The following is a 25126-nucleotide window of genomic DNA, read 5'->3' as shown; positions in this document are numbered from 1 at the left end:
ATGAACGGGGGAGGGGCAGAGAGAGAGGGAGACACAGAATCAGAAGCAGGCTCCAGGCTCTGAGCCATCAGCCCACAGCCTGACGCGGGGCTCGAACTCACGGACCGCGAGATCATGACCTGAGCTGAAGTCGGACGCTTAACCGACTGCGCCACCCAGGTGCCCCTTTAATGTTTATTTTTGAGAAACACACACACACACACACACACACACACACACACACACACACACACACAGAGTGTGAGTGGGGGAGGGGCACAGGGAGGGGGAGACAGAGTCTGAAGCAGGCAGGCTCTGAGCCCTCAGCACAGAGCCTGATGCGACCCTCGAACTTAAAAAGCACAATACTATGACCAGAGCTGAAGTCAGATACCTAACCAACTGAGCCACCCAGGCGCCCCTATACTTAATATTTAATTAATAAATGTATAATTGCTAAAATTACATAGCTCAATGGAGAAAAAAAGTTGGGATTTGAGGATTAAAAGGCCAAGCTCAAAACCTATTGGTTTTATAATCTTAGGATGTGTAACCTTTCTGATGTTTCAGCTTCTGAAAAACTGAAAGCTAATCATACCCATCTTACAGAATTGTTGCAAGGGATCAAAATGTGAAAGTCTTTTTGAAAGTGTAAAGCATTAATAAATGCAGGACATTATCATTACTTGCTAAATTACAACATCTCACCAAGGGTGGGAGGGGTGTATTTCAGCTGCAATATATACTCTCTAAAGCAAAACTTATCCTTAAGGATTCTGATGTTTAATTACAAAAATGGGGAAACAGAATGTATAATGATTATGACCAAGGCTTCAGGATCAGATTGACACCAGGTTTGTGTGCTCCACCACTTCCTGGCTGTGTAATCTTTGGCTTGCTACAATCTTTAAAAATCTGGGATCGTTATCTGTAGAATGTGCAAAATAATATTCTCTATTCTGGTATCCTTCCTAATAGGATTAAGTGAGCTAATGCATGTAAGCAGCTTTGCACGGTGCCTGGCACTAGATGTATTCAACTTTTTTGTAGCACTCAGCTATTAGTAACTTCTCGATTCGTCAATGGCCATTGACAGTGAGGCATGAAACACTGAGTAAGCTACAAATGCCAAAGACCCAGTCCCTGAGTTCAGGAAGTGCAGCCCAAGAGGGCCAAGCCCTAGGACAGCACAGGAGACATGCCCTTAGCTGGAGATGGAGGTGGAAGGAGGGCGTCCAACAAGGCTGGGAGGAAACAGTTCCTTCCCCTACCCTGAGAAAGGAAAAATGGGAAGCGCCGCTTGGAAGGGGTCCCCAGAGCGCCCGCTGCCCGCCTCAGCCTCCCACGGCCCCGGTTAGGATGGCTGAGCAGTCCACTTACAACTCCAAGCTCTGTGGCACCGCCTTCCGGGTGTATCTGGAGATCATCCTCCTCTTCCTCCTCTGCCGCGGAGGGGGCGGGCACGCCAGGGTCGGGGCCTCGGGACCTGGCCCTCCCGCCGGCTCCGGCCCGGCCCCCTCCCGCCACCTTCCGGCCCCGTCACGCCCCGTCGCTTAGACTCCGGACCGCCACCTCTCCAGGGTCCCCACCCCTCTAGCCCTCCGCCCTGCCTGCTTCCCCGCGGGGGCGGAAGTGACGAACGCACCTGAGCACCCACCTAATGTTCCCGCGGACGCGCAGCAGTGACGTTGCTGGGAGTTCCGGGGCGAGCGGGTGTTTCAGGGGTGTCGGCTAACCTCAGGCGCCAGAGAAGCGTCTGGCCTGACCTTGGGCCGGACTTGGACTGCTACTGACGCGGTAGGAGGGGCGGTCGAGGAAAGGTGCCGCAGCCGAGACGCGTGCGGCAGGCCCGAGGATCGTAAGCGGAATTGGCTTCAGTTTGTCGGATGGAGGGAGAAAGCGTAGTCTGAGTCAAGAGCGCTAGACTCCAGCTCAGCCCTCTGCAGCTTGGTCTCTTCTCTTTCTGTGCTCTGGTTTTCTCACCTGTACAGCAAGGAATTAGGCTGAGTGGTCTCGAAGCTCCTTCCAGTTCTGACACTAAATTCTTCATAAAAATGTGTGCTTGGCATTATGGGGCGGGTCGACAGAATTATCTGTCGCTCTGGGTTGAGAAGCCAAATGATTTGGACAGACTGCGGTGACTGGATGCAGGTTCCTCTCGACTTCGTTTTATTAGTCCTTTAGAAAACCGAGTAAGGATAAAAATCGAATTGTGCCTTACAGTGGACCATCCAGTACAGTGCCTGCCTTTACCAAGCCTCGTCTGGCAGCAATAGTGAGCTAGCACTTTTGTTTTAAGGAAAACCCTTAGAAAATAGATATCTATCTACCTGCTCTTAATATACTGGAGCTGTACCCCCTGAGACCTGAAAAGGGAGCAGTTTTAGGACAGCTGTAGGATCAAGAACCGTGGGCAAATTATTTTGGGGTGAGATGATAGGACATGAATGTTTTGTATTCCCCTATGCCATACAATATTCATAAAAAGAGGTTGAAATTTTGCAGCCTAAGGGAGATTGCTCTTAAGAGCTTTCAAATAATAACAGTTTAAACTGGGGGAGGATTTTAGAAATGAAAGAGTAACATTCTCATTCTACAGTTAAGGAAAAGGCCCCAGAAAGAGAAAGTGAAGTGCCGAAAGTGACAACTAATTAGTGGCGGAACTGGGACTTTTGATAGTATTGAAACATAAAATGTTATTGTAGTGTTTCTCAAAGTGTGCTACACACACTACTGCTAGTACAAGGGCAAACATTTTTTTAAAATTCTTACACGCCTATTAATTTGGGAATGTGACACTGGATTCCCATTTACTGTATTATATCAAAAGTTCTTTTAATATAATTTCAAGTATGAAGAACATAATTTTCAGCATAAAAACCTCATTAAAAGAATATTAAATAGGTGTTACTATTAATACTTGATAAAGTCAAAAAATTAAAATGGTAGTATGTGGGTAACTGAATTTTGGAAAACAATGGAATCATCTAGAATCGTTTGAGAATTTGGATATTCTGCATTATTCTATGTGGTTTATATTATTGAAACTTTAAATGTAGTTTTCAAAGAATGGAAGAAAATATGAAGCTTGCTACAGTGGAAGACACTGTGGAGTATCACCTATTCCTGATACCAGATGAACCAAGAGACCCAGAAAAACACAAAGAGATTCTTCAAAAGTATATTGAGAGGATAATGACCCACTTTGCACCTATGCTGGTCCCCTATATCTGGCAGAATCAGCCTTTCAATCTCAAATACAAACCTGGAAAAGGTATGGCTCTTTTACTTATTTTGATTTGATACATGTGAATTTTAATTCTGACAACAGTGATGTGTAATAGTCCATAGTTCATTCAGTGTTGTCAGGAGATTTATAACCTGAACTTTTTAGATTAGTGATGCTTGCTTATATTTGGTTAAGCCCTTAAACTAACCAAAAAAAATTTTTTTTAATTCATTTGATGAAAGCTTTCTAATAGTAATTACCTTAGGAACCTAATACATACTCAAAATGATTGAACCGTAGCTATTCTTTGGAACTTTACTTTTCTATGCTAGAATGTATCTGGGTACCTGTACTAAACAGGTTCAGGCATCTGCTTCCTTAACCATAGCCTCCTTTAGTGGTTACTCTGTATTCCTTGCTCTTGATCATGGGTTTTGTAGGCTGCCTTTTTTCACACAATTGGCTCTACTTGACTTATAAAGAGCAATCATTGGGCTTAATGACCATTATTTGCCTCTCAGAAGTATTTTGAGGTTCTTTCATGCTTCCTTGTGTTGTTGGTGCTTAAGATCTGACCTCTGGCCAAGTATGGCATTTTTTGTTATCATTTCATATAGCTTTAGTAAAATGACTCCTGAATAGGTGACCAAGGCTCTGCTCCAGGGTCTTATTTCAGGAGTCTAGCATCTTTTGATACTGTCAGTCTAGGTCTTGATTTCGTGTTTATCTGTTATCTTTTGGTTAGCAGTTGCCACATGTCTTCCTTTGTGTTCATTTTATTGAACCCCTGTTCACTGAAACACATGTAATATTTATTGGCAAGAACACTCTCACAATGGCACAGCACATCCAAGACCAACTCCTTATCTGTTTCCTAGAAAATCATTTTTACCCAATGTTTTCTTGTTTTCCTTAATGGCTTTGCTATCCACCTAGTTATTCAAGCTTGTTAGTAATTCAGAATTGTATTCACCTCTTCACTTCACCATAGTCAGTCAGGCACTAAATCCTACTGTGGTTACTCCTAAAATATGACCCTTTCTCTACATTTGCTTGGCTACAATCTAGACCCTCTTAATCTCTTCATCTGGAAGATTACAGTAACCACCTAAGTAACCTCTTTGGTTCCAGTATCTCCAGTTCTTCACATTGTTGCCAGTTACCCTTGTGAAACACAAATTTGATCATGTTACTCTTCTGCCTAACATCCTTCACCAGTTCCCCATTGCTTCTGGATGAAGTTAAAATTGAAGTTTAATATATAAGGTAGATAAAAATAGACACTTTAATTGGAGCTTCTCTAGTTGAAGAAATTTGAGAGACCTGGGGTGAGGTGAAGAGTTAGTTGGGATGTTCTTCCCACATGTTTTTTTTGTTTTGTTTTGTTTTGTTTTTTTTGCCATGGCAGCTCTAAAAACACTCTATAATGTGCTTGTTTGACCCTTAGTCTGTTAATGTGGTAGATTACATTTCTTGATTTTCATACACGTTCCATTCCATTCCAGGAATATATTCTACTTGGTCATGGTGTACAATCCTTTTCATGTGTTGAATTTAGTTTGCTAGTATTTTCTTGAGGATTTCTGCATTAGTGTTCCACGGAAATTGGTCATGGTTTTCCTATATTGTCTTTGTTTGGCTTTATTATGAGGGTAATGCTGGCCTCATAAAATGAGTTTGGCAGTGTTCCCTCCTCTTCAGTTGTTTGTAAGAGTTTGAGGAGGATTGATGTTAATTCTTCTTTAAATGTTGGTAAAATTCTGGGGTGCTTGGGTGGCTGTCAGTTAAGCATCCGACTTCAGCTCAGGTCATGATCTTATGGTCCCTGGGTTCGCGCTCCGTGTCGGGCTCTGTGCTGACAGCTCAGAGCCTGGAGCCTTCTTCAGATTCTGTGTCTCTCTCTCTGCCCCTCCCTTGCTCATACTCTGTCTCTCTCTCAAAAAAAAATAAACATTAAAAAAAAAAGTTTAAAAAAATGTTGCTAAAATTCTCCAGTGAGCTTTTCTCTGTTGGGAAGTTTTTTGATTACTGATCCAGTCTCTTTCTAGTAACCAGAAGTAATTCAGTCTCCTTCTAGTGATCCAGTCTTGATATGTTGTGTGTTTCTAAGAATGAACTTATTTCTTCTAGGTTATCCAATTGGTTGGTGTACAATTGTTCATATCATATGTTTCCTTATAGTCCTTTTTATTTCTGTAGTATAGGTTGTTATATTGCCTGTTTCATTTCTGATTTTAGTTACTTGTGTCTCCTTTTTTTTCTTACTAATTTAAGATTTTGTAAATTTTGTGATCTTTCAACAAACCAGCTCACCTTAGTTCATTTTTTTCTGTTGCTTTTCTGTTCTCTATTTCTTTTATCTCTGTTCTAATCTTCATTATGTTCTTCTTTCTGCTAGCTTTAGGTTAGCTTTTTCTTTTTCTAGTTCCTTAAGGTGTAAAGTTAGGTTGTTGATCTGAGATCTTTTATAACTATAAACTTCCTCTTAGCACTGCTTTTAGTATGTTACATCTTTGTTTTCGTTTGTCTCCTTGTATTTTCTAACTTCCTTTGTGATTTCTTCTTTGACCTATTGGCTTGTTTAAAAGTGTATTAAGTTCTACATATTTTTGAATAATGCACTTGTTTAAAAAATTCCTGCTCCATCTAAATCTAGCTTCCTGATATTCCTAGAACACTTTATTGTCTGTCATGCTTATGTGCCTTTGCACATGCTATTCTCTTTTTGGAAAGCCTACTTCTGGTCATTCTTCCACATGAACATAGCTCAGATATTCTTTATGGTCACAGAGCCCTCAGTGCATATGTCCATTCATTATCTTGTTGTTGTTGTTGTTTCATTATCTTGTTTTGAGATGGTGTGGTTGTCTTGTCTCCGGTTGTCTATGGGTCCTCAAGGGTGGGCTTTTTATATCCTGTTCAGGGTTGCAACCCCAGCTCCCAGGTGTGGTACCTACAGTATAGTCAGTCAATGAATGTTCGTTTAACTGAATGATTACTTGTATGTTTATGTGCACAGACAAGTTTATTTGGTTATATGATTGCTTTTCTCTTGTTTTTAGGAGATGTTCCTGCTCATATGTTTGGCATGACAAAGTTTGGGGATAACATTGAGGATGAATGGTTTATTGTTTATGTAGTAAAGCAAATTACAAAGGAATTTCCAGAGTTAGTAGCAAGGTATTAGTTATTTTAATAATCTAAAGGAATTCTCTTGTTGAGACTGACCACATTTTTATCCATTTAGTAAAAATTTTTTGGTAGTCTGGTAGAGATTGAACAAATTTGAGACATAGATTTTGAAAATGACTTGTGTGTTTTCTTCCTTTTTTCTTGTGACTTCCTTTTCTTGAGGAAAAATTAAAGTACATTGGAGAATTTAACTTCTAAATTTTTAAACGAAATCTGCCTATTTTAGCTTTTTAAAAATTATTCTCATTGTGAAAGACCAAATACAGATGGTAAACAAAGTTCAAACAATACCAAAGGGTGTACTGCTCTTTAAAAATAAAATCATAGGGGCGCCTGGGTGGCTCAGTCGGTTAAGCATCCGACTTCGGCTCAGGTCATGATCTCGCAGTTTGTGAGTTCAAGCCCCGAGTCAGGCTGGGTGCTGACAGCTCAGAGCCTGGAGCCTGTTTCGGATTCTGTGTCTCCCTCTCTCTCTCTGACCCTCCCCCGTTCATGCTCTGTCTCTCTCTGTCTCAAAAATAAATAAACGTTAAAAAAAATTAAAAAAAAATAAATAAAAACAAAATCATAGAAAAAATTCCATTCATATATACATATACATTACAGATTTCTTTACTATGTCTTCCTTGATTTTACCATAGCGCGTACCCTCTCTCTCTTTCTCTCTCTCTGCATATATGTTGAGAAATCACATACAGAAAAATTTAAAGAAAAATTAGTGAACAGTATTGAAAGCAAAGTAGGTAACACTTTAAAATGGAAACTGATAGTTCTCTGTAATTACCAACTTGTGTCAGCAGAGGGCGTTTCACCCATTTGCCGCATGTTATTCTAGTTTTCCTGTTAGCGCCCAAATTCTAATCCATTCCCCCAACCTCTTCCCCAGCTGAACAAAAAGAAAAACAACTCTGAAAATGTATTATTATATCAAAATTTCAAACATGAAAGTAGAGAGAATGAACCCACATGTACTCCTCACTCAGCTCCAATAATTACCAATTCATGGTCCTTCTTTACCCATAGCTTTCCCCTCCTCCTTTCCCCTACTCCTTTTACATAACAAGATTATTTTAAAGCAGTCTCCAATACTATGCCATTTTATCTTTAAATACTTTTAAGATGTAAATAGAATAGATAAGAACTCTTATTTTAGACACTACTGTTATCACACCTAAAAATAATTGTCAGTAATTTCTTCATAAATGATAGAATTTTATATGAACAAACTCCAAGATAGTTGTTTCTATCTTTACAATGGTAATAGGGGAGGGCAATGCCTTTTGTGTATGGATTCTGATCTTTATATAATGATGGTGCATACCTACACACCAGGCCTATAAAGCTCTTTGACTAATAGGCATCTACTGTCTTGTTGGGGATTTGGTTTTTAAATTTTTTTTTTTTAAGTTTGTTTATTTTTGAGATAGAGAAAGAGAGCATGAGCAGGGGAGTCACAGAGAGAGAGGGAGACACAGAATCTGAAGCAGGCTCCAGGCTCTGAGCTGTCAGCACAGAGCCCGACACAGGGCTCAAACTCACCAACTGTAAGATCATGACCTGAGCTGAAGTCGGACACTCAACCAACTGAACCACTCAGGTGCCCCTTGTTTTTAATTAGAAAAAGAAAGAACTTCCTCTATGTCTCTGCCAGATTAATCTTCCTAAGGTAGAGCTCTAACCATTTTCCTACACTGCTTTAAAACCATTCATTCCTTAAAAAAAAAAAAAGAATAGAATAGAATAAAACCAAGCTCATTCTCATTGACTCTGCCGACATTTAAAGCTCTTCCCAAAATGATATAACTGTGCTTTTCTAGTCTTGTTCTTTACTAGTGCCATTCTCCAAATATCTACCTTAAGTAGACACCTCCATGATTTTGTCATTGCTAATCCCTCTCCCAAGAACATCTCAACTTTTCTCCATATATCTCCACCCATAAAAAGTGAAAAAATCTAGAACAGTATATAAAATACGCTACCTTTTGTGTGACAAGAGGAGAAAATAAGAGTTTATATTCCTATTAACTAGATTATGCTTAAGTGAACCCAGAAGGATTAGGGACAAAAGTAGGAAGGAAACTGTTTCATTGCAGAAACAGTTTCTTTATGTACTTTTTAAAAGTTTAGCCATGTGACTGTCTTACCTATTCAAAAATTTAAATTTAAAAAATAATACAAATGAGGCAAAACAAAATTATCTTTCAGGGTCTAAGTAACTCTTCCATAAAGGCTTTCCTTATCTTGGCTCTATGTGGGTTTTTTCTTCTTTTGACACCTAATTGTATGTTTTTCATATTTGTGTCTGTTATTATTTACTTATGTACTTAATTTGTTCTCCTTATCATCTCCCTCCAACTCCTCTTTCAATCTTACAATCTCCCTGAGAGATTCATGGTGTCTCAAATATTTTGCTTTATTATAACAATCTGTACATAGCATGTACTCATACATTAACTAAAATGAAAGAACATATTAGAATAAATGTGTTTTGATTCGTAGCATATATGTGCTTTTTGAATGCATAATTGGAATTTCTTTTGCAAAAGGATTGAAGACAATGATGGTGAATTCTTGTTAATAGAAGCTGCTGACTTTCTCCCTAAATGGTTGGATCCTGATAATAGTGCCAATAGAGTAAGTGTATCCAAGTTTGGAAAATTTACAGAGATGAAATCATGTTACTAGTACCTAGAGTTTGTCAGTGCCCAGAATGAAAATTAAAATGTATCATTTTGCAGGTATTTTTCCACCAGGGAGAGCTGTGCATTATTCCTGCACCAAGGAAACCTGGAGCAGTATCCTGGTTACCCTCCACACCCCCTACAATCCCACAAGCTTTGAATATAATCTCAACACACCCAGAAAAAATTTTGGCTTCAGATTCTATACAAGCTGCTGTGAATAGGCGCATTAGAGGGTAAGAAAAATATTTTCAGTGCTAGTCAAAGAGCCTTTTGATTTAATGCGGTTCAAGTCTTCCACTGAATGTAGAATTTCTTTCACCTAGATTAATGCTCATTTTCATTCTGTCTTCATCCTTCATGAAAGTGACTAACAACAGATTAAATTTACATGTTTTAAAATTAAGGAACAGATGTATCTTTTAATTCCCAATCATAGATGTTATATTACAGTCCCAATACTTTTGCATTTATTTACTTAGATATTGTGGCTAAGTTCTATCTATATCCATAGGTAAAAATTTTGAGACCTTGGGACGCCTGGGTGGCCCTGTTGGTTAAGCATCCAACTCTGATTTCAACTCAGGTCTTGATCGCAGGGTCATGAGTTTAAGCCCCTCGTTGGTCTCTACACTGGACGTGGATCCTACTTCAATATTTTTTGAGACCTTTAGGAATGAAAACCTAAGGGAGCATAGTGTGCTTTGTGGGACTCTGTATAGTATTCTTTGGTCTGTGTGGAACACTTTAGGCTCTATGCCGAAAAGACAGTCTTTACCTAATAACAGATTAGTTCAACCTTTCACATTTGAGTACCTAGGCAATGTTTACTACCATTCAAGTTTTAACAATATAAAAATCTCTCTTAACTTTGTTTCAGCATACTTTGTACCATTGTTTTAAAAGAATAAACTCTGATTTTATTCTTGTTCCAAAAAATAGTAGAGTTTTCATTTTGTTTTTATTGATCTACATTAGTCCCTTTTCTTTATTTTCCATTTCTTCCTACCTTTTCTCTTTCTCTTCTTTTCTGCAGTTTTAGTGTATATGGTAGCTTTATCTTCACTTTCCTTGTCATTCAACATCTCTTGATGAACCAAGACAAGGGGAACTAAATGCTATAAGAACGCTAGATATTTACATATTATAAAATAAAAATAATTATGTTACCTGTCACAGATACCCAGAAAAAATTCAAGCCTCCCTTCATCGAGCACACTGCTTCCTTCCAGCTGGTATTGTAGCGGTGTTAAAGCAGCGCCCCAGATTGGTGGCTGCAGGAGTCCAAGCATTTTACCTACGGGACCCTATTGACCTGCGAGCCTGTCGTATTTTCAAGACTTTCTTGCCTGAAACACGAATAATGGCATCGGTAAGATAGCTCTCCTGGTTATTTGGTTCCTCACTAGCAAGAGAGTTGAACATCATTTTAATTGTGCACTAGAAAAAACTGGAAATATTCTGCTTCCTCATCTCAAGTTAATACACTTTTTTTTCTTTTCTCCCATTCTAGTGGAGGAAGATTTCAAGAGATTTCACTCCCTAGTTTGTATCTAAATGTTTCCTAGGTATTTTCTGGCCACATTTTCCCTATTTTGTTTTCTTCTTAAGAATAAAACATTTCATTTCTTCCAGAGAATTAAGAATTATTCTTTATCTAACAACCCACCCAACTGCCATATAATGTAACTGATAAGAATTCCATTAGTGATAACTAAAAACAGATCATGCAGTTAATTTTGTGGTATGTGAATTATTGTATCCCAATAAAGCTGTTACTAAAAAATGTAGGCAGTAAATAGGTTGGATCTTCTTTGCATTTCATATGAATATGAAGCTCATAAGTGGAACTGTGAAATGATATTGAATTTTTACTTTCAGGAAGACTCAATGTATTTTGTGTCCCAATGTCCAGGTCAGTTTCACTAAATGTCTATATGCACAGTTGGTGCAACAAAAGTTTGTGCCAGACCGGCGGAGTGGATACAAGATGCCTCCTCCATCTCATCCCCAATACCGAGCCCATGAATTGGGCATGAAGTTGGTAATGAACCATAAAATTTTATATTCTTCCTTTAGGTAAAAGGGCTCTTAATAAATAATGACACAGCATAGAAAGTCTAGAAATATACCTTATTTACATGAGAATGTGGCTCTCAAACAAGAAGGAAAATGTGTTATTCAGGAAATGATAATAGAACAACTGAGAAGCTGTCCAAAAAGTTAAAGTTCATTCCCTCACACCTATACCAAAATAAATTCCAGGTGGATGAAATATTTAAATGAGAACATTAAAACCATAATATCTGAAAACACAGAAGAATTTTTGATAATTTGAGTAGAGAAGGCCTTTTTAAACAGGATTTGAAATCAGAAGCTATAAAAAAAAAAAGACTGGTAACTTTATTAAAAATTAAGCATTTCTGTGTTGGAAAGAAAAATCCCGTAGCTAATGTCAAAGATAGTAAACCTGAAGAAAGCATTATATTTGCAGTTTAAAAAAGAGCTAATTTCTATAATATATAGAGAGTTCCTACAAGTTGGTATGAAAAGAAATGCTAATTAATTAATTAAAAATGTTCAGAAACCATAAACTGACAGTCCACAGAAAAGGAAATACAGATGATTTTTAATTTAAACATAAAAATGTTGGCCCTTGCTCATAATAAAAGAACTGCAACTTAAAGCTACAAAATAGTGTTTTTTACATTTGGCAAGTATCAAAAAGTTTGATAGTATATACTGGATTGGTGGAAATACATATTTGAGATACTCTCAAACATCATTGATGGGAATATAAATTGATTCAGTCTCTTAGAACAGTTTGTCAATATCCATCAATTTATAAAGTACACAACTCTTCTGCTCGGCATTTTCACTTCTAAACATTTATCCTCCATGTATTTTACATGTGTACGTAGATCTGATGATACTCATGACAGTATTATTTCTGGTAGCAAAAGATTGGAAATTACCAAATATCTATTAGTAGGGGAATAGTTAGATAAATTACAACCTGCCTATGAAGTGAATTGGATAAATTTGTGTGATCATATAAAATGATCTCCAAGGCATATGACTTAGTGAAAAAGCAAGGTTTAGAACAGTGTGTATGCTACCATTTAGTGATGGAATAGGATATACAGACACAGATACACATCTGCTTGAGTGCATACATTACTTCTGAAAAGATATGCAAGAAATTGGTAACTATAGTTTCCTCTAGAGTGATCAGGAAAGCTCCCTATCTAATATATTTTATGTGCATTCATTATATTTTTTAATCAAAGTACCCTTAAAATGATATGATTCCTTCCCTTTGCTATATCTAAGACCATGGTGAATTCATTTATATTTTCTGTTAGATGAGAAGCCTTTTCTAAGCCTTTTTTTAAGCAAACAACAAATAAGTTTAAATTTCTGGTTTTGTGATCAGCAAGAAATCTCTTTGAAGAGAATAAGATCTTTGTTTTGCATTATTTGCTTTCCCTTTATAATTTTTAGTAATCTCTATATAGAAATTGAAAAATTGGAGGGGCACCTGGGTGGCTCAATCAGTTAAGCATCTGACTCTTGATTTTGGCTCAAGTCATGATCTCACAGTTCATGAGTTTGAGCCCCACTGCTTAGGATTCCCTCTCTCTCCCTCTCTGCCCCTCCCTGCTCATTATCTCTCTCTCTCTCTCTCTCTCTCTCTCTCTCTCAAAATAAATAAATAAACAAATAAACTTTTTTTTTAAATGGAAAAATTAGAAATAATCACATTTTTCATAAAATTCAAAGTGTTATAAATGTCCATATGTCAAATGACCTAGTTCTTAAGTGTGATTAAATGGAAAGAAAATAATGATGAAAATTCTGTCTATTCTATCTAGGCTCATGGATTTGAAATCTTATGCTCCAAATGTAGCCCACATTTTTCTGACTCCAAGAAATCGGTCATGACTACCTCACCACTCTGGGCTGGCTTCCTTGAAAGTCTGAAAAAGAACGATTACTTTAAGGTAGGACTTGCAATGCATTTGTAAAACTGTACAGTCCAGGGGAAATCAAGCTAGTGAATTAGAGATCTATGGTCCATATTTAATGTATAACATTATTAGAGAAGCTAGAGTTAAAAGGGACCATTCTAGTTCAGTGTTAATGAGGGAGTGACTATGAACTGTTTCCAATATTTTAGAAAAGTTAATAATGTTTATATAAAATTATGATAGTTATCATTTGTATCTGAAGAGCAATTTATGCAAATCATAAGGCAAATATGAAGACACCAAATAGAAAATGAGCAAAGACACGGATTAAAAAAATTACAAAAAGACAACTAATAAATTTTTTGTAAAATATTTACTCTTACAAGTAGTAAAGATATATGTATCAACAGAATAATAGTTTTTCACATATGTGAAAAAGGATCTGAATGAGGCTTAATGCTATTGAAAGTACAAATTAATACTCCCTATACATTGCTGGTAACATTGCATATTGATAGAACTTTAACTGGAAAGTAATTTGCTAGTGTGTTCCAGGAGCTATAGAAAGGTTCAAACTCAGAACCTTTACTTTGAATAATCTATTTTAAGGAAACAGCCAAGAAGTAGAAAAGTCCATTAAGAATATGATGGTATATGAACAGACATTTCTCCAAAGACATACAGATGGCCAACAGATAAATGAAAAGATGCTCAACATCACTAACCCTCAGAGATGGTGAGGCTAAATCAGAATGGCTAAAATCTAAAACACAAGAAACAACAGGTGTTGGTGTGGATGTGGAGAAAAGGAACCCTCACGCACCATCAATGAGAATGCAAACTGGTACAGCCACTGTGGAAAACTGTATAGAGGTTTCTCAAGAAATTAAAAATAGAATTATTATATGATCCAGTAATTTCACTACTGGTATTTACCCCCCAAAAATGAAAACACGAATTCAAAGGGATACATGTATTGCTATGTTTTTTGCAGCATTATTTATAGCCAAGATTATTTATAGCCAAGGGAACCAACCCAAGTGTCCATCACTAGATAAATAGATAAAGAAGGTATGGTATGTGTATACACACACACACGCACACACACACATATGCAATGGAACATTACTCAGCCGTAAAAAGAATGAAATCTTGCCATTTGCAACAAAATGGATGGTTCTAGAGGGTAGAATGCCAAGTGAAATAAGTCAGTCAGAGAAAGACAAATACCATATGCTTTCACTCATATGTGGAATTCAACAAACAAACTAAACAAACAAAAAACCAAACTCTTAGCCATGGTTATCAGAGGGCAGGTGGGAGGATGGGTGAAGTAGGTGAAGAGGATTAAGAGTACAATTCTTGTGGTGAGCACTGAGTAATGTATAGAATTATTATGTTATATACCTGAAACGAATATAATACTGTATGTTAATTATACTGGAATTAAAAATTTTTTTAAATATCATATAAAGACTGTAGCAATATAGAAAAGTGCTTATGATATCATAGTATATTTTTGAAAGAGTGTGAAATATTAAGTACAAATGCCAAAATAAACATGCATGTGAAAAGCAGAAATGGCAGTGAAAATGAGATTATGCTATTTTTTGGTTCTATTTGTACTTTGTTTTATAAATTAATTACAAATCAATTATTTCTTAATAACCAATAAAGTACTAGAAAATGGTAGAAAATCTTCCAAATTGGAAAGAGGTCTTTAATGGTGAAAAGGATTAGGAAGCACTACATAGAGCCTAGTCCCCTTGTTTGGAGAAAATGGAGCCCAAACAGGTACATTAATGACAAAACAGGGACTAGGACTCAGGCCTCGTGATTCCTGAACAACATATCATACACTGCCTCCCTGAAAATTGCTGGTGAGTGGGTAATTTCAGTGATACCATGTAAATAATGTTATGATTTTTTTCTTTCAGGGTCTGATAGAAGGTTCTGCTCAGTACCAGGCAAGGCTAGAAATGGCAAAGAACTACTTCCAACTCTCAGTAAACCGGCCAGAAAGGTGAGTTTATCACTACCTAACCATGGCAGCAAGAGTGGTAACCTGCCAGATGTTAAGGAGTTGTTCACTCTTGAGATAGCTGCAGAAATTGGAATTGCTGTATTTAAAGAGTTAACGGCAAGGATCATGACTGCTGAAGGGGATGAACTGGGAGAGAGGAGGTGTTGCTACAGAAGATCACTGGATCTGGCACCCATCATCATCATCATCACCTAACGGCTAATGTTTATTGGTACTTACAAAGTGTATTGGTACTTAAAAATTTGTTTGATCTCTCTTATAGTCCTGTGAAATAAGTATGATTATTATCATTCCCTAGTTACAGCTGAGGCCAAGAGAGATTAAGTAGTTTGCCAAAGTTCACACAGCTAATTAGTGACAGATCTAGGATTTGAACTCAGGCAGTCTGATACCAAGCATGTGCTTAATTCCTGTAGGAGCCCTTGACTGTGTTTAGCTACATTTAGGAGAGGCTGAAACATAGGATAAAGCAGGCAGTCAGCTTTCAAATCACATCTCATTCTAACCTGCCATACATTGCCTAGAAAAAGAAAGAAATGAACACAGGGTTGGCAGGAAATGGCACCCTTTTAAAATTTTATAAACTCAAGTTCTCATAATGGTGGAGTAACATATCCAACTAACCCCCTGCCAAGTGTAATTATAAACCCTGGATGGAATTTAAGAAACAGTTATTTGAAGACACAGTAGAACAACAAAATTGGGCCAAAATTGAAGGAAATAGAACCCTTTGAAAGAAGAAAATCACAATAGATGAGGTCCTCATTATCTGAGTTGTCACCTGAGGTCACTTCCTAGTCAGTGCAGCACCAAGGAAAATAGAGCTCAAGCAGAAAACTTTGGTCTTTTTGAGCTCAGGAATCAAAGGTCAGATTTTGAGTATTGGAAAAAACTCAATTTATGTTTGTAAAATTGAATTTGAGATACTCAAAGCTATTAAATAATATAAAAGCAATGGCTTTTGTATATATAATGGTTAAAATGTCCCAAGTTGTATGTGTTTTTCATTTGTTGGACTTTTTTTTCTTTTTTCCTTGGAGGAAACTTAATTGGTTTTGAACTTCATTCATTTTGCTTACATCTCAAACATCACTTATTTGTGTAATAGAATGTTCTTTGAGGACTGGTGAAGCAAAGTTGATGCTGAGAGAACTCTAACCTCAGTGTCTGTGAGATAATAATGACTTTACAGCAGTCTTTACTCTTTCAGAAGTGTCTGCGTGTGTCTTTGTCCTGCTCCCATCAGTTTTATGGCAGTAATTGATGGTGAAAAGAGGATGCCTTCTTAGGGAATCATTTCAGAAAACTTGCTCGAGAGTCAGAAGAGGAAAAGAGGTGGCCTCATGTTTAGGAGAATCTGCCCCAGATGATTCCCATCCACCTCCGTGGGCCACTCTGTCTGTGAAGACACGTCACCTTACAGACTTGGGTTAAAGAGATGTTAGAAAATTAGACTCATGTGTAGGAGAATCAGGGCTCCTCACACAAAATAAGATAGATTGGTGGTTAGGTAGTTATTTTTAAATAATGGAAGTTTGTTAGGGCACCTGGGGGCTCAGTCAGTTAAGCATCTGGCTCTTGATTTTGGCTCAGGTCATGATCTCAAGTTTTGTGAGTTTGAGCCCTGCATCGGGCTCTGCACTGACAGTGAAGAGACTGCTTGGGATTCTCTGGCCCTCTGTCTCTGCCCCTCCCCTGCTTGCACTTGCTATCTCTTTCTCTTTCAAAATAAATAAATATTAAATAGATAATGAAGTTTGTTGTTGTTACGAAAGTAATGTATTCACTCATTATAGCAAATAAAGATGTAATAAGGAAAAAATATATATCAGAGAGTCAACTACTATTATCATTTTGATCTACTGCATTCCAGGATTTTTTTTCCCCATATCCATCTAGTTGATTTTTTTTTAATTGTACTATATAAAAATTTTGTATCCTGCCCATAATTTTACTTATTACCATCTTACATTTTCCAATGACATTAAAAAGTATTTATAAGTGTATTTTTATTTTATTTTTTCTTAAAGATTACATATTTATTTTGAGGGAGAGAACATGAGTGGGGGATAGGCAGAGAGGGAGGGAGAGAGAGAATCCCAAGCAGGCTCCCTGCTGTCAGTGCAGAGTCCGACACAGGGCTCGAACCCACAAATTATGAGATAGTGACCTGAGGTGAAGTTAGATGCTTAACCAATTGAGCCACCCAGGCGCCTCTATAAGTGTCATTTTAAAGAGCTGCACAACATTTCAGCAAATGGATGTACCATGACTTACTCAACACACCTTTACTATTGGAGAAAGAATTATAAGTAGCTTAAATGTCCAACATTGTAAATAGTGCTGCAGAAGAGACTCCTGTTCCCCAAACCAGGATAACTTCTAAACAATTTAAAACCAAACTCACATCTCCCTCCAGACCTGTTCTTGAATTCCCAGTTTTTTGGGTTTTCTTTTTAATACTTAGATTAATGTCAGAGACTGTTTCCCACTCTCTTTTTTAATAGACTACCATCCTTCTTATTACCTAGACCTCCTGGCTCTCGTTTGATCCAGTCCCTAGATCTTTTTTTTTTTTTTTTTTTTTAATTTATTTTGAGAGAGAAGGAAAGAGAGTGCATGTGCATTAGCAGGGGAGGGGCAGAGAGAAGGGGAGAGAGAGAATCCCAAGAAGTCCCCATGTCAATGCAGAGCCTGACATGGGGCTCCATCGCATGAAACATGAGATAATGACCTGAGCCAAAATCAAGAGTCAGATGCTTAGCTCACTGAGCCACCCAGGCTGCCCCCTAAATCCTTTTTATTGTTATCTTGTGTCTTACATTTTTCTTTTTTGCTGCCTACATACTCTAATATGTATATATATATTTTAACACTTATTTCTTGAACTATAACGATACCTAAACTTGGTTCCCAACGTCTAGTGACTCTCCACTTCCAATGCAACCATTAGAGCCAGAGAATATGCTTGAAATATATCTTTAATCATATTATCCCCTCTCCTAAAAATTATTAGAGATTGTAATAGTGAAAAATTGAACAGTGTAAGTATCCATCAATAGTAGATAAATGGATTGCGGTGTGTTTGTAGGATAGACTACTATCCATTACGTAACCAGAGATTAGCTAAATATATGTAAACCAGTCCAAGGTTTCTAAACCTTGGCATTGTTGACATTTTGTACAAGATAATTCCTTGTTGTGGGAGACTGTTGTGTGCATTATAGGATGTTTAGCAGCATCTCTGGCTTCTACCTAGTAAATGCCAGTAGCTGTCCACCCTGCCCCCAGTTATGACAACCAAAAATATCATCAGACATTGCAAATGTCCTCTGGGGGCAGAATTGTCCCCAGTTAAAAACCACTGATCTAAATAAATACGTCTTGTAAACATGATGTTGAATGAAAAAAGGATATTGTAAATGTGTACAGTATGGATTCTATTACATATAAAAAGTTTTAATACATAAGGGCGCCTGGGTGGCGCAGTCGGTTAAGCGTCCGACTTCAGCCAGGTCACGATCTCGCGGTCCGGGAGTTAGAGCCCCGCATCAGGCTCTGGGCTGATGGCTCAGAGCCTGGAGCCTGTTTCCGATTCTGTGTCTCCCTCTCTCTCTGCCCCTCCCCCGTTCATGCTCTGTCTCTCTCTGTCCCAAAAATGAATAAACGTTGAAAAAAAATTTTTTTTTAAAGTTTTAATACATAAAATACTATATATTACTTATAGACATGTATATATTAATTCATTCAACCAATATTTATTATTTCCAGGCACTAGGGATACAGCAAGCAAATCCAAAGTCTCCCTGCCCTTATGGAGTTTACGTGCTAATGTAGGAGAAAGACAATAAATCACTATATGCTGTTAGATGGTGATCAGTGCTTTAAAGAAAAAAAACAGTGTGTGGGGACAGAGAGGTCTAGGCTGCTCTTCTAGATAGTTTGGTCAAGGAGGACTTTCCAAGGAGGTTTAGTTTGAGAAGACACATAAGTGAAGTGAGGGAATGAGGCATACAGGTATTTGGGGGGATAAAATTCCAGGGAAAGAGAACAAACAGCAGTTACAACATAGATACGTACACATGCGTGTGCGCACACACACAGACATTCACACATATACACACTCAGTGGACCAGAAGGGTATTTGTGAGAGCAATCATTTCTGGGTAGCAACAAGATGGATTGGAAATGATAGTGTTGGTCATCAAAGGAAAAATATTAGCTTTATGTATAATTTTTAAGGAAATGTATATGTTACTTGTTTAATTTTTTATGTTAAGTGTCAGTATAATCATACCTTTAGATTAGAAGTATAACAATATTATAATTCTAGGTGGGTAAAGATATGCTATATCATCTTTTTTTTTTTTTTTTTTTGGTCATCTTTTAGACTTGTCTGTACTATATAAATCTCTTAAAACAAAAATTAAAAATAAAAAAGAAGCCGTTAGTGATCACCTACTGCTTATTTCATTGAGTCCAAACTTAGCCATTTCAGGCTCACTGTGCTCTCATTTCAGTCCATCTGTTCAGCCCTGTCTGCCCCACTTAAGCCACACTGAACACCATTTGCTTTGTGAACATGTTCCTCAATTCTCTGCCTCTATACAAATGTTCGTTTCCCCTCTTGCGTGAAGTTTCTCTACCCTATCTTCCTTGTCAAAATCTTACCCATTCTTTAAGTCCTAACTCAACTACGTCCATTATCTCTTTTCCTTTTTAATTTTCTTGTAGTTAATGTAATCATCTCCTGTGACTCTATATAACATTGGTATTCCTATATGATTTTATATTTTGTAACTTGTTATGATTATTTGTGTATTTCTTTTCTCTCTCCTAATAATATTTTCATAATATGGAGTAGGGATGATTTCCTGTCACCCACATGATTTAGCAAGGTATGCAGATCTTTATTAAATAAATGTAAGTCCATTCTATAACTTGATTTGCTCCATTCTATATAGGTCAGGGAAGCATGGGTGACTTAGTTGGTTAAGCCTCCGACTTTGGCTCAGGTCATGATCTAGTGGTTCGTGAGTTCCAGCCCTGTGTTGGGCTGAGCCTGCTTTGGATTCTGTGTCTCCCTCTTTTTCTGCCCCTCCCTCACTCATGCTCTTTCTCTCTCAAAAATAAATATTAAAAAAATTTTTTTAAATAGCTCAGACAGGGTTCAGGTTTCCATTAATTTATGTAATAGGTCATATTGGGGTGCCTGGGTGGCTCAGTCCGTTAAGCGTCTGACTTCAGCTCAGGTCATGACCTCGTGATTTGTGAGCTTGAGCTCCACGTCGTGTTCTGTGCTGACAGCTTAGAGCCTGGAGTCTGCTTCAGATTCTTTGTCTTCCTTGCTCTCTGCCCCTCCCCTGCTCACACTCTGTCTCTCTCTCAAAAATAAGTAAACATTAAGAAAAAACAAAACAGGTTACCTTGCCATCATAAAATAGTATGCTCATTATATAGATAATTTCTGTGCATATTTCCTCGTTAGTTTATTGTAGGAAGATCATAAAATAGTATCAGAAGACTTGATTTCAAGCTTTTGCTGTCCAACTCAATGACCTTGTAAAAGTTATAGAATATCACAGCGCTTTGGTTTTCTCCTCTATAAAACAGGATTATCACTTATAATAGTAATTAGAGGACTAAATAAGAAAATGTATTTACAAAAATTTTTTTTAATTTACATCCAAGTTAGCATATAGTGCAACAATGATTTCAGGAGTAGATTCCTTAATTCCCCTTACCCGTTTAGCCCATCCCCCTCCCACAACCCCTCCAGTAATCCTCTGTTTGTTCTCCATTTTTAAGAGTCTCTTATGTTTTGTCCCCCTCCCTCTTTTTATATGATTTTTGTTTCCCTTCCCTTATGTTCATGTGTTCTGTGTCTTAAAGTCCTCATACGAGTGAAGTCATATGATATTTTTCTTTCTCTGACTAATTTCACTTAGCATAATACCCTCTAGTTCCATCCACATAGTTGCAAATGGCAAGATTTCATTCTTTTTATTGCTGAGTAATACTCCATTGTATATATATATACCAAATCTTTATCCATTCATCCATCGGTGGACATTTGGGCTCTTTCCATACTTTGGCTGTTGTTGATGGTGCTGTTATAAACATTTGAAATAGCATACCTGTATCCCTTGCATATATACCTAGTGGTGCAATTGCTGGGTCATAAGGTAGTTCTATTTTTAATTTTTTGAGGAACCTCCATGCTGTTTTCCAGAGTGGCTGCACCAGTTTGCATTCCCACCAGCAGTGCAAAAAAGATCCTCTTTTTCCACATCCTCACCAACATCTGCTGTTGCCTGAGTTGTTAATGTTAGCCATTCTGACAGGTGTGAGGTGGTATTTCATTGTGGTTTTGACTTGTGTTTCCCTGATGATGAGTGATGTTGAGCATTTTTTCATGTGTCAGTTGGCCATCTAGATGTCTTCTTTGGAGAAGTGTCTATTCATGTCTTTTGCCCATTTCTTCACTGGATTATTTGTGTTTTGGGTGTTGAGTTTGATAAGTTCTTTATAGATTTTGGATACTAACACTTTATCTGATATGTCATTTGTAAATATCTTCTCCCATTCTGTTGGTTGCCTTTTAGTTTCGCTGATTGTTCCCTTTGCTGTGCAGAAGCTTTTTATGTTGATGAGGTCCCAGTAGTTAATTTTTGCTTTTGTTTCCCTTGCCTCCAGAGACATGTTGAGTAAGAAGTTGCTGCAGCCAAGATCAAAGAGGTTTTTTCCTGCTTTCTCCTCGGGGATTTTGATGGCTTCCTGTCTTACGTTTAGGTCTTTCATCCATTTTGAGTTGATTTTTGTGTATGGTGTAAGAAAGTGGTCCAGGTTCATTCTTCTGCATGTCGCTGTCCAGTTTTCCCAGCACCACTTGCTGGAGAGACTGTCTTTATTCCACTGAATATTCTTTCCTGCTTTGTCAAAGATTAGTTGACCATGTTTTTGGGTCCATTTCTGAGTTCTCTATTCTGTTCCATCGATCTGAGTGTCTGTTCTTGTGCCAGTACCATACTGTCTTGATGATTACAGCTTTGTAATACAGCTTAAAGTCCGGGATTATGCTGCCTCCTGCTTTGGTTTTCTTTCTCAAGATTGCTTTGGCTATTCGGGGTCTTTTCTGCTTCCATACAAATTTTAGGATTGTTTATTTTAGCTCTGTGAAGAATGCCGGTGTTATTTTGATAGGGATTGCATTGCATATGTAGATTGCTTTGGGTAGTATTGACATTTTAACAATATTTGTTTTTCCTATCCAGGAGCATGGAATATTTTGCCATTTTTTGTGTGTGTCTTCTTCAATTTCTTTCATAAGCTTTCTATATTTTCAGTATATAGATTTTTCACCTCTTTGGTTAGATTTATTCCTAGGTATTTTATGGTTTTTGGTGCAGTTGTAAATAGGATCGATTCCTTGATTTCTCTTTCTGTTGTTTCATTGTTGGTATGTAGGAATGCAACCAATTTCTGTGCATTGATTTTATATCCTGCAACTTTGCTGAATTCATGAATCAGTTCTAGCAGTTTTTTGGTGGAAACTTTTGGGTTTTCCATGTAGAGTACCATGTCATCTGTGAAGAGTGAAAGTTTGACCACCTCCTGGCCGATTTGGATGCCTTTTATTTCTTTGTGTTGTCTGATTGCTGAGGCTAAGACTTCCAATACTGTGTTGAATAACAGTGGCCAGAGTAGACTTCCCTGTCTTGTTCCTGACCTTAGGGGGAAAGCTCTCAGTGTTTCCCCATTGAATATCATGTTAGTGTTGGGTCTTTCGTATATGGCTTTTATGATGTTTAAGTGATCCTTCTATCCCTACTTTCTTGAGGGTTTTTATCAAGAAAGGATGTTGTATTTTGTCAGATGCTTTCTCTGCATCTATTGAGAGGATCATATGGTTCTTGTCCTTTCTTTTATTGATGTGATGAATCACATTGATTGTTTTGTGGATATTGAACCAGCCCTGCATCCCAGGTATAAATCCCGCTTGGTCATGGTGAATAATTTTTTTAATGTATTGTTGGATCTGGTTGGCTAATATCTTGTTGAGGATTTTTGTAAAAAAATTTTTGAATGTTTATTTTTGAGAGAGAAAGAAGAGAGAGAGAGAAAGAGCCTGGAGCCTCTGAGCTGTCAACACAGAGCTCAACTCAGGGCTCAAACTCATGAACCGTGAGATCATGACCTGAGCTGAAGTTGGACACTTAACCGACTGAGCCACTTAGGCGCCCCAATAAGAAAATGTATTTAAAGTGCTAGCCTAGCATATTATACATGCAAGATTCATTTTAGTTCGTATTTTCCTCATATATATATGCTATATATAAATTAAAAGAGTTGCACTAAGTCAGCAGCTTCAAGATGGTGTTCCATGCAGCCTGCTTCAGAGTGAAAGGCAAAGGTGAAGTAGATATATCTCTGAGCCTCCGGACTCCATTTTAATCAAAGCAGTTTTTTTTTTATCTTTATTGAGATATAATTGAGAAACAAAATCTAAAGATATTTAAAGTGTATATCATGGTGATTTGTTTTTTCATGGTGATTTGAGATATGTGCATGTGAAGGGATTATCACTAACTAGTTAATTGACAATTCCATCACCTCATATATTTATCTTTTTGGGGGAGCAGTGAGAACATTTAAGTTCTACTCTCTTAACAGATTTCAATTATATAATACAGTGTTCTCAACTATGGGTACCATGTTTTACATTAGATCCTCAGACTGTATTCAGAAACTATCTACCCTTTTACCAACCTCTCCTTATTTCTCTCACCTCCTACTCCCTGGCAACTACTGATCTATTCTGTTCCTATGAGCTTTACTTTTTTTTAGATTCCACATATATGTGATACCATGCAGTATTTGTCTTTCTCTGTCTGGTTTATTCAATTAGCATAATACCCTCAAGGTCAATCCATTTCACAAATAATAGGATTTCCTTCTTTCTCATATATATTTCTCTGAATAATATTCCATTGCATTAATATAGCACATCTTCTTTTTTCATCCATTGTTGGGACACTTAGGTTGTTTCTATATCTTAGCTATTGTGAGTAATGCTGCAGTGAATATGGGAATACAGGTATCTCTTCAATATTCTTTACATATATACCCAGAAGTAGAATTGTTGGATCATATGGTAGTTCTATTTTTAATTTTTTGAGGAACCTCCATACTTTTTTCCATAGTGGTTACACCAATTTACATTCTCACCAACGGTGCACAAGGGTTCCCTTCTCTCCACATCCTTACCAATGCTTATTCTCTCTTGTCTTTTTGGTGGTAGCCATTCTGACTGGTGTGAAGTGATATCTCATTTTCATTTTGATTTGCATTTCCTGATGATTAGTGATGTTGAGTGCCTTTTCATGTACCCGTTGGCCATTTGTACACCTTCTTTAGAAAAATGTTTATTCAGGTCCTCAGCCCATTTTTAAATCACATTTGTTTTTTCCTATCAAGTTGCATGAGTCCTTTATATATTTTGGATGTTAACCCTTTATCAGATATATGTTTTTGTAAATATTTTCTCCCATTCAGTAGGTTGCCTTTTCAGTTTGTAGATGGTTTCCTTTGCTGTACAAAGCATTTTTTCTTTGAGCTCTTTTATATTTTAGAGTTACTGGTAAGATTTTATTTGAGAAAAAGGGGTCTATAACTTAAAACAATTGCTTAAAAACAAATTAGACTAGATAATTGCCTCCAGCTTTAAAATATTTTTTTGTGATTATTATTCTGAGCTGTCTTATAAAAAAATCCCCATGTCTTTTATTTTTTATAGCTCTCTTGCTCTGAGCCCAGGTGAAGAAATCTTAACCTTATTACAGAACACACCATTTGATATAGAAGAGCTTAAGAAGGAAGAAGCTAATCTTCCCCCAGAAGATGGTAAGTCATGGGCCAAGAGAGAGCAGAAGGGTGAGGAAAAATTAAAATATTCCGCTAGGTCTCATAGGGCCCTTCTCTGAGAGTACCTGCCATGTGAGTACAGTATGGCAGTATCATGTTTTCTTCT

The 25126-nt window shown here is 37.3% G+C and overlaps 2 protein-coding genes across 11 annotated transcripts in view; one reads left to right on the top strand and one right to left on the bottom strand.

The window, feature by feature from the left end:
* The window catches only part of FAM149B1 (family with sequence similarity 149 member B1), an 87157-nt gene extending 85550 nt beyond the window's left edge, over positions 1-1607 (bottom strand). Inside the window, exon 1 of one of the 5 annotated variants that reach the window (XM_053207514.1) lies at positions 1360-1607. Coding sequence is in view for 4 of the 5 variants with exons in the window: in XM_053207513.1 (XP_053063488.1) it covers positions 1360-1406 (47 nt within the window). In the remaining variant the exon portion in view is untranslated. The remainder of the gene's footprint in view (positions 1-1359) is intronic. The other 4 variants (XM_053207513.1, XM_053207512.1, XM_015067666.3 and 1 more) reach the window with 4 other exon arrangements.
* Positions 1608-1642: 35 nt separating this feature from the next.
* ECD (ecdysoneless cell cycle regulator) overlaps positions 1643-25126 on the top strand; it is a 47165-nt gene continuing 23681 nt past the window's right edge. For 4 of the 6 annotated variants that reach the window (XR_008292268.1, XR_008292269.1, XM_015067661.3 and 1 more), the window contains exons 1-10: positions 1682-1837; positions 3039-3253; positions 6271-6388; positions 8947-9034; positions 9139-9317; positions 10261-10453; positions 10997-11125; positions 12957-13085; positions 14990-15075; positions 24893-24999. Coding sequence is in view for 4 of the 6 variants with exons in the window: in XM_015067661.3 (XP_014923147.1) it covers positions 3049-3253; positions 6271-6388; positions 8947-9034; positions 9139-9317; positions 10261-10453; positions 10997-11125; positions 12957-13085; positions 14990-15075; positions 24893-24999 (1234 nt within the window). In the remaining 2 variants the exon portion in view is untranslated. Of the gene's footprint in view, positions 1838-3038; positions 3254-6270; positions 6389-8946; positions 9035-9138; positions 9318-10260; positions 10454-10996; positions 11126-12956; positions 13086-14989; positions 15076-24892; positions 25000-25126 lie in introns of all 6 variants that reach the window. The other 2 variants (XM_053207510.1, XM_015067663.3) reach the window with 2 other exon arrangements.

This window comes from Acinonyx jubatus, chromosome D2 (assembly GCF_027475565.1).
Source record: "Acinonyx jubatus isolate Ajub_Pintada_27869175 chromosome D2, VMU_Ajub_asm_v1.0, whole genome shotgun sequence".
Taxonomy (NCBI): domain Eukaryota; kingdom Metazoa; phylum Chordata; class Mammalia; order Carnivora; family Felidae; genus Acinonyx; species Acinonyx jubatus.
Note: the sequence above shows the minus strand (reverse complement) of the source record. Positions and strands in the feature narration are given on the sequence as shown.